At 45.7% G+C, this 9,540-nt stretch overlaps 1 protein-coding gene across 1 annotated transcript in view; it reads right to left on the reverse strand.

Moving 5' to 3' along the window:
• Nucleotides 1-2,113: 2,113 nt before the first annotated feature.
• Nucleotides 2,114-9,540, reverse strand: part of Ca6 (carbonic anhydrase 6) — a 16,108-nt gene continuing 8,681 nt past the window's right edge. Inside the window, 4 exon segments of the mRNA XM_021160672.2 lie at nt 2,114-2,448; nt 2,451-2,530; nt 5,304-5,427; nt 8,568-8,725. Coding sequence (XP_021016331.2) covers nt 2,422-2,448; nt 2,451-2,530; nt 5,304-5,427; nt 8,568-8,725 — 389 coding nt within the window. The 3' untranslated portion in view covers nt 2,114-2,421.

Here is a 9,540-nt window from a genome sequence, read left to right on the forward strand (position 1 = left end):
CAGGAGGCCCCTATCTCAAAAATGTTCTTGGAACAGTCTTCAGTTAGGAGGGGTAGGACTAGGTTTGTTCCAGGAGACCCTTATCTAAAAAATGTTCCTGGAACAGTTTTCAATTGGGAGGGGGTACCTTGGGGTAAAAAGTTCAGGAGTGTTCCGGGAATAGTCTCCAGATGGGAGGGGTAAGAGGACCTGAGTTGAAGAGTTCAGGAAGAGTTCAGGTGTCCAGTAATTTTTCTCTTTCAGTATATCTCTGGTTATCTTGCAATTCACTAGGAAGACCAAGCTGGTCTCAAACTCACAGAGATCCCTCTGCCTCTGCCTCCTGAGTCCTGGGATTAAAGGTGTGCACTATCACATTCAGCCCCCAGTGTCTTTTTTACATGACTGTTATATTCTTTTTCCATTTGTCATTCTCTGGACTCGAAGCATGCTTAAGCGTGTAGGTAAGATGGCTCTGTAGGTAAAGATGCTTGTAACCAAGGCTGACAGCCTGAGCTAGATCCTTGAACTCGAGTTAGAAAGAAAACTTGTCGAGTCTGCTCTCGACCAGCAAGAAGGACACGACCACCAGTCCTTCTAACAGCAGTTTACTCAGCAAACTTCAGTCTTCATCTCTCTCGCTTCAACTTTATCTGTCCACTTTATCTCTCTCTAACCCGGGCCTCTCATTCTTATATAGTCTCAGCTCCCATCCACTCACAGCAGGCCACGTCACCTCACCAGGCACGCAGCCTCAGCTAATCTGGGCGGCAGGGGCATGTCTCCATCAAATATGGATTCGCCAGTAACATGGTGCACCTGCGCAGCTCTCACGATGATTGTGGCTTATTTTCAGGTGTATGAGGAAGTCAGGTGCAAGTCTTAAGACTTAGCTGCAGTCCCGGGCGCCATCTTGGGACTGCTGCCACACCCACTCCTCACAAAAACTGACTCCCATAAGGTGCCCTCTGACTTCTGTCTGTGACTGGAGAGCACTGGCTGCTCTTCCAGAGGACGCAGGTTCAGTTCCCAGCAACCACACATGGCAGCTCACAGCCTTCTGTAACTCCAGTTCTGAGGGATCTGGCATCCTCACACAGATGGAGGCAAAAACCAATGTACATAAAAAAATAAATCTTAAAAGAAAAGGGGCTGGTGAGATGGCTCAGTGGGTAAGAGCACCCGACTGCTCTTCCGAAGGTCCAGAGTTCAAATCCCAGCAACCACATGGTGGCTCACAACCATCCGCAACGAGATCTGGCGCCCTCTTCTGGAGTGTCTGAAGACAGCTACAGTGTACTTACATATAATAAATAAATAAATCTTTAAAAAAAAAAAAGGAAGGAAGGGAGGAAGAAAAGAAAGAAAAACACTTCCCTCTGCAAGTCCCATACCCTCAGCTATGACCCTCAGAATAGGGCTAGGAGGGTTAGTCCAAGTGTCCCAGAGGCTGGAGGGATGGCTCAGTGGCTAGGGTCATGTGTTGGTCTTGCAGAGGACATGGTTCAATTTCTAGCATCCACAAAGACTCCAGCCCCAGGGGCTTTACTGCCCTCTTCTGGCCTTTTGGGGTACTACACACATATTATACACAGACACATATAAACAAAACACTCTTATACACAAAATTAAAAAATAAATCTTGGGGCTGAAGAGATGGCTCAGCAGTTAAGAACGCTGACTGCTCTTCCGAAGGCCCTGAGTTTCAAATTCCAGCGACCACATGGTGGCTCACAACCATCCGTAATGAGATCTGGCGCCCTCTTTTGGGTTCTGAGGTGTCTGAAGACAGCTACAGTGTACTTACATATAATAAACAAATAAATCTTTTTTTTTTTTTAGAGAGAGCACTGGCTGCTCTTCCAGGAGTCCCGAGTCCTGAGTTCAAGTCCCAGCAACCACATGGTGGTTCACCACCATCTGTAATGGGGATCCGATGCCCTCTCCTGGTGTGTTTGAAGACAGCGACAGTGTACTCATATACATAAAATAAATAAAATAATAAATCTTATTTTTTTAAAATAAAGTGGTGCAAAAGAATAGTAACACAGAATTTAAAAATGAAAATTTCCAAAATCACTTTATTACATCTAAATGCTAAAGGGAAGTTCAGGCTGATTTATAACATAGATCAAGGTGAGTGGTTTTCTTTTTTTGGCGCTGGGGATCAAACCCAAGGTTGTGACAAGCTCTCTACCATGAGCTGTGTCTGTTGACCCCAAATTTAGGTGAATGATTGACAGGGAATTATGAAAGGCTTGATTTCTTTGCACGTCCGAAGTCTTTTCCCTCTCACCCACATCCCTTTCTCTTCTGGCTGACGTAGCTCCACTTCTTCTCTCGGAGGAGAACTCCCTCTGGGTTAATCAGAGACTCGCTGGAGGCAGCAAGGAGACCCACATTCCAGGATTCCTTAGACAAGGGGCAGGGTGAGCCAGTGTGTCATTTCCGGCTCAAAAAGTGCCGGTTCTCGACTTCTTTGTTTTCTTCTGTTTCCTAGATTGTAGAAACTCCTTCTGCAAGTTTTTTAGGTAAAAGCGGTTCGAAAAGACTAGAAAACATTGGAGAAAAAGAAAAATTAAGACGGGCACAGAGCCACGTGACTCCGATCCCATCAGGTAGGCGGGGCTCCGAATTTAAGACTAGCTTGAACTACAGAGGAGTTCTAGGACAGCCAGTGGTATGTAGAGAATCACTGTCCTGAGAAAGGAAGAGAGACAGAGAAACAGAGAGAGACAGACAGACACAGAGAGAGACAGAGAGAGAAAGAGACAGAGAGACAGAGACACAAAGAGAGACAGAGGGAGGGAGGAAGTAATTACAAATTCTCAAAGATGACTGAGCTGACAAACTGCCATGTCCTACATTGCTTGATCCTGGACCTGACTGTGGTAATAAGGGGGCAAAGGAAGGACAGACACATGTACAGGAAGACAGGGATCGGGTAAGTTCCACTCACTAATGGAGTGCACCTACTATGCACAGCCCAGAATCTCCAAGTTTTTCTTACATCCAGCATAGAAGGAGGAGCTAGCTAGCCCTGTGGGAGGACGTCTCCACCGGGAGCAGAGCCAGACCGTAAACACCTGGGAGGAGGAAGCTGCGGTGGCGGCGTCTGCACACACAATTGTTCACACAAGCACATCCTTGCACACAGCGCTAACATTCACACTCAGATCCCGGGAAGGCGTTGGGACTCTGACCTCACTTGGGAAGGCTTTGCCTCCAGCCTTGGGTCTGAGGCATTTGGGTCTTTGACATGACGGTGCCCAGGTCAAATGACACACATTCACTTAGGACTTTGTTCTATACCCAGTCACCGCAGGATCCCTCAGCGATCCTAAAAGATGTGCCTACCGTGCAAGCATGAAGGTCTGAGAGGCCAGAGCCTCAGGAACGACAGAAACACTGGGCGCAGTGGCACGCCGCTGCTACCTAGGCACTAGTGGACCGGAGACAGACAGCCTAGCCAATCAGTGATGTCCAGCTTCCGTGCATGAGAAGCCACGCCTCAAATCAAACCAAAGAAACATGGAGAATCAGGCGTGGTGGCACCTGCCTTGTCCTGGCACTCAGGAGGCAGAAGCACATGGATCTCTGTGAGTTTGAGGCCAGCCTGGTCTACACAGCAAATTCTAGTCCAGATAGGGCTACATAGTGAGATCCTATCTCAATGAATGAATGAATGAATGAATGAATGAAGATGACGAGCAAGTGATCAGTGTTGATCTCGGGCCTCCACAACCACACCACATGTACACATAAACTAAGTACACACATTTTAAAGAAAAGATTAGTTTTAAAAGATCAAACATAGAAGTACCTTAAGAAACAGAGAATGCAGAATATAAGTCATAGTTCTTCCCCATGTATGTAGTGTGTGTGTGTGTGTGTGTGAGCATGTACATATATGTACATATATGTATTTGTGTATGTGTGTATGTGCATACTGCCGGGTAAACAAACTGGAGCTTCATGCATGTACTAGCGCTAAGTCACCTATCAAGTCCTCTAACCTGTGTGCTTTTGATTCCTTGGTTTCTCCTGAATGATTAGTTGATATGGTCAGCTAAGAAATGATCATATAGGGCTGGCGAGATGGCTCAGCAGGTAAGAGCACTGACTGCTCTCCCAAAGGCCCTGAGTTCAAATCCCAGCAACCACATGGTGGCTCACAACCACCCATAATGAGATCTGATAACCTCTCTGGTGCATTTGAAGACAGCTACAGTGTACTTATGTATAGTAATAAATAAATCTTTTTTAAAAAAGAAAAGAAATTATCATATAAAATGTTATCAGTTAATATAGTCAACCATGATGGAATCCTATAGAGCTGTGCTATGCTGTGGTCTTACAACTCGGCTGAGTGGCGCTGCCGACATCTATTCAGAAATATTGGATCTCCGGGAAGAGCAAAATGATATCTTTTCTCTGCACTGCGTCAGCACAGGACCCAATCACTGAGATCCCATAGGTGGCAGAGAGGGACTAGGCGTCCCGATGCCCCGTGGGAGGTGAGGCAGTTACCTGCACAGTGGGCTCCCAGGGAGGACCTCCAGGATGGGTAGGCCACTAACACAGAGAGCATCCTAGTCTGGGTGAGTCTGGGGTGAGCTGGAGAAGCTCCCATGGAAAGAGCTTTTGTGATGTGGGGTACAAAACTCCAAATGGTATGTGTTGCAAGAATAAAAAAAAAAAATTTAAGAATAGTAAAAAATTTTATCAGGGAAAATGGAACCTGGTAAACCATCAAACCAAATGGCAACCAGTGAATGAGTCTGAGTGACCCACATGACAAGTATCACTCTAGGAATGGGAGTCACTGCAGCCGGGAATGGGAGCAGGGCATGGCAGGCACCTGTCATGTCCAGTGTCACTTTTCGATCAAAAATTGATTGGGAAACAGCACAAAAGGAAATAATGAATGAACCAGGAAGTAAAGTGGGAGGGGTTCATTTGTACCCAGAGCGGTGGGTAGAGGTGTGACTGTAAGTCAGTCTGTGAGTCCTTCGTGATACAGAGGAAAGGAGATTCAGGCTCTTGGGAAATCACCCCACTAGGGCCTACACTCCAATGAGAGTTTTCGGATTATCTTTGCCAGTTTCTCCCACCGACTCTCAAGACCAGGGAGGCCACAAGCCATGTGGTGTCTTCTCTGCCGCTCTCACTGAGATGGGAGAAACTGGTGCCCCACCCTCTCCTGCCCTGCCCACATTGGCTCATGTGATCCTTCCCTCTCTGTCTATAAGGGACCGGGCAGAAGAGGGAAGAGCACCGAGCTCCACCAACCTCACAAAGAAACTAAGAGCTGATGCACTCACACATATCCGGGAAGTTCGGGAAATTGGCTTCCACCACCCTGCGGTTGATGGGCTGTGTGCTGCGGTAACCATTTTGAATGGTGTTGTTGTTGTGATCCATAACAGAGTTTTCTATGGTCAGCACCTGCAGACAACATAAAGTGAGTTACGAGGCGGAAAGCACTGGAGAATGTGAGAGCATTTAGTTAGTGACTGTGTAAGGAAAACAAAACAAAACAAAACAAAAAAAATGTCAATTCGATCAGTTCTGAGCGGTCTGCCAGCCTTTACCTCACCGTCCATCCATCCATCCATCCACCTTCCCAGCAGGCGTCTCCACACCATCTCGCCTCCTCTTTTTATATTAGTATTTGGTTAACAGAACAAAAGCAATCAGTAACAGAAATATATCGCGCTAAGCTCAGTATTTGTTTTTCTAAAATATATTCTGTCTATATCTTTGAGAAGTGTTTTTTGCTGCATGAGAATGTCTGGATTCTCCATTAATTTTTCTCCAAGATTTTGAGTCCTCTGCCCTCTCTGTGTGGCTAACTCTTGATATAATAATAATAATAATAATAATAATAATAATACATTATTATATTTTAGACCATATCTCATTACATAGCCTTGGCTAGTCTAGAACTCACTATGTAGACTAGGCTAACCTCGAACTCCCCAAGTTCTGTCTGCTTCTGCTTTCTAGGAGCTACAACCAAAGCCATGTACCCCCACTTGGCTGAACCTCTCCTGGGGCTTATATGAGGCATCTGCTAGATCCTTCTGCTCCAACCTTCATCTCTCTTAGACGCTGCACATTTCCACCTATGTTTGTCTTTGTGCCTTGGTTAGACTCTTCCCACCTCTGTCTTCCAATTCACTAGTTGCCTCTTGAATTAAATCCAACATGCTGTTAAACCCAGCCATTCAAATTGTCCTTGACACAGTTTCATCCCAGTGGGTGGGGGTTGGGACAATGCTTTTAATTCCAGCACTCAGGAGGCAGAGGCAGGAGGATCTCTGTGAGTTTGAGGCCAGCCTGGTCAACAGAGTGAGTCCCAGGACAGCCAGGGATATACAGAGAAACTCATATATATATATATATATATATATATATATATATATATATATATATGTATATGTGTGTATATGTATATATGTGTATGTATATATACACATATATAAATATATACATCTATATGCATACATATACTAGTGTATAAAAACATACATATGTACATGTGTATATTAATATACTGTTACATTTTGTCTGGTGGTTTCCCTGTCTGAAGTCTTTGTAACTTTGACTCTGATAATCCTCTTTCAAACTACTTTTTTCCTTGTGTGTTTTGGGACAATCCCCCACAGAGGTAGGAATCTAAACCTTGTTATGCTAGGCAAGTTTTCTTTAAACCAAGCTATAATCTAAGCCTTGGTTTTGTTTGTTTGTTTGTTTGTTTGTTTAAACAACTCTCTTCTTTTGTAGCCCAGGCTAGCCCAGAACTTCCTGTTTGTGTGTCCAAGGCTGGCCCAGAACTCTCAAGCTCTTGCCTCGGCCTCCACTGAGGTTGTAGGTGGCAGGCCTGAGCTTTGTCCTTCTAATAACGCCACTCAATGGGTTCTTCCAGAGATAACTGGCAAGTGCTACGTCTCTTATCTGGGGACACTTCCAGCCTACAGAGGAACATTTTTGCGTGGAAGGGTCCTTACCCAATAGAAGCCATTTCCATCTTCTCTTGGAGAAGAGAAATGAAGTTTAAGAGAAAAAAAAATTAGTTTCTGAGGGAAGATATCAGTCTAAGGAAATATTAGACTCGCCTTACAGCTTCAGCAGTGCCTATGGTATATCCAATTCCACAAATGTATATTACGAATGGTGTGGTCTATTCACTAAAGTCAAGACACATTCAGAGCTGGGCATCATGGCTCTTGCCTGTAATATTAACATTCAGGAAGCTGAAGCAGGAGGATTGCTATGACCGTCTGGGTTACAGAGTAAGATGCTTCCGAAGGAGGAAGAGGAGGTGGCGGGGGTTGGGGGGGAGAAGGAAGGGAGGGAAGGAGGGAGGGAGGTTGGTTGATTGATTCATGTGCCTGGACTATTTATTATTCTGAAAGACAAAAAGAGGACTTATAGAACAATTCTCCTCAAAAGCCTGGATATGGAGCAGGAGAGATGGTTCGGGAGTTAAGAACACTCGCTGCTCTTGCAGAGGACCTAAGTTTTGGGTCCCATCCTCCCACAGCAGTTTATAAAGACCTCTAACTCTAATTCTAAAAGGTCTGATGGTGTCTTCTGACCTGCATGGGCGCCTGCACACACAAGGTTGCACAAATATACACTCCAGTACAACAGACATACACTCAGGTGCACACAAACACACACAGACACAAATAAAATTTTAACTAGGGTTTTTTTTTTAAGACTGAATATAAAGCTGTGTTTTAACACGACAAAGAGCAGAAACAGCCGTTGGCCTAGGCTGCGAGAATGTAAGCCACACAGGACCTAGGACTGGGCTTAGACAGGTCTGCTTGAGAGCGTCTGTCCTTTTCCCAAGGCTCTGACTCCAGAGTTCCCACTACGTCAAATCAAAGCTCCTTGGATCAGCTGGTGCCTCCAACACCCATCCCTGCCTCAGTGGCTAAAGGTCACCCACAGCTCTGTGGGGATGGGGGTTGATATTGGTCTTGGCTAGTTTTATATCGACTTATCACAAGCTAGAGTCATCTAAAATGGGGAAATCTCGGCTGAGAAAATGCCTCCATAAGATCCAGCTCTGTAGCATTTTCTTAATTGGTCATTGATGGGGGAGGGCCCCAGCCCATGGTGGGTGGTCCCATCTCTGAGCTGGTGGTCCTGGGAGCTATAAGAAAGCAACCTGGGGGGGGCTAGAGAGATGGCTCAGCAGTTAAGAGCACTGACTGCTTTTCTGAAGGTCCTGAGTTCAAATCCCAGCAACCACATGGCGGCTCACAACCATCCGCAATGAGATCTGGCACCCTCTTCTGGGGTGTCTGAAGACAGCTACAGTGTACATACATATAATAGTAAATAAACCTTAAAAGAAAAAAAGAAGAAAAGAAAAAGCAAGCTGGGGAAGTAACAAGGAGAAAGCCAGTAAACAGCACCTCTCCATGGCCTCTGCATCGGCTCCTGCCTCCAGGATCCTGCCCTGTGTGAGTCCCTGTCCTGATAGCCTTTGATGACAAAGAGTGCTATGGAAATATGAGCCAAATAAGCCCTTTCCTCGCCCATTTCTTTGGTCATGGTGTTGTTGTTACCTGGGCCTTGGACAAAGTGACTTTGTCTCTAAGCACAAACCACTGGACATTCTCTGTGCAGGGGGGTGTGGTGAGCGAGCCTTGGTAGGTGTAATAGTAGCGGACGTCCTTAGGCAACAAGTTCTTAATGGTCGTGTCTTTCAGAGGTGTAGTTTCTCCTAAGAGAAAAGACAGAGAATGGATGAGAAAGGACTCTGAGATGGGCATGGTGGCGCACACCTTTAATCCCAGCACTCGGGAGATAGAGGCAGGCGGATTTCTGAGTTCGAGGCCAGCCTGGTCTACAGAGTGAGTTCCAGAACAGCCAGGGCTACACAGAGAAACCCTGTCTCAAAAGAAAAGAAAAGAAAAGAAAAGAAAAGAAAAGAAAAGAAAAGAAAAGAAAAGAAAAGAAAAGAAAAGAAAAAAAGAAAGGAGCTCTGCTCGCCCCAGCAGGTACAGCTCTGGCTTTGCCTCAGGGATGTTCAAGTCAGCTAGCTAACCTAAACTGCAGAACAACGGGGCTGATGGATGAGAAGCTGTCCCCGGGTTTACTGCTCTGTGGATGGGTAGGCAGCAGAGAAATGGGCTCCGTGCGGCACACTGTAATCCTAGCACTTGGGAAATGAGATGCAAACCTGTCCTTGAGTTCAAAGCCAACATGGGCTTTAAAATTACTTCTAGGGCTAGACAGATGATGCTCAGTGGTTAAGAGCACTCACGGCTCTTCCAAAGATTCTGAGTTCAATTCCCAGCACCCACATGGTGGCTCATAACTGTCTGATGCTATCTTCCAGTGTGCAGATGTATCTGTATAAATAAATATTTAAAATAAACGAATAAAGTGACTTCCAGAACCTAGAGAGATGACTCAGTGGTTAAGAGCATATAATACCCTGAGCAGTGGTGGCACACGCCTTTAATCCCAGCACTTGGGAGGCAGAGACAGGTGGATTTCTGAGTTCGAGGCCAGCCTGGTCTACAGAGTGAGTTC

Source organism: Mus caroli, chromosome 4 (assembly GCF_900094665.2).
Source record: "Mus caroli chromosome 4, CAROLI_EIJ_v1.1, whole genome shotgun sequence".
Lineage (NCBI taxonomy): Eukaryota > Metazoa > Chordata > Mammalia > Rodentia > Muridae > Mus > Mus caroli.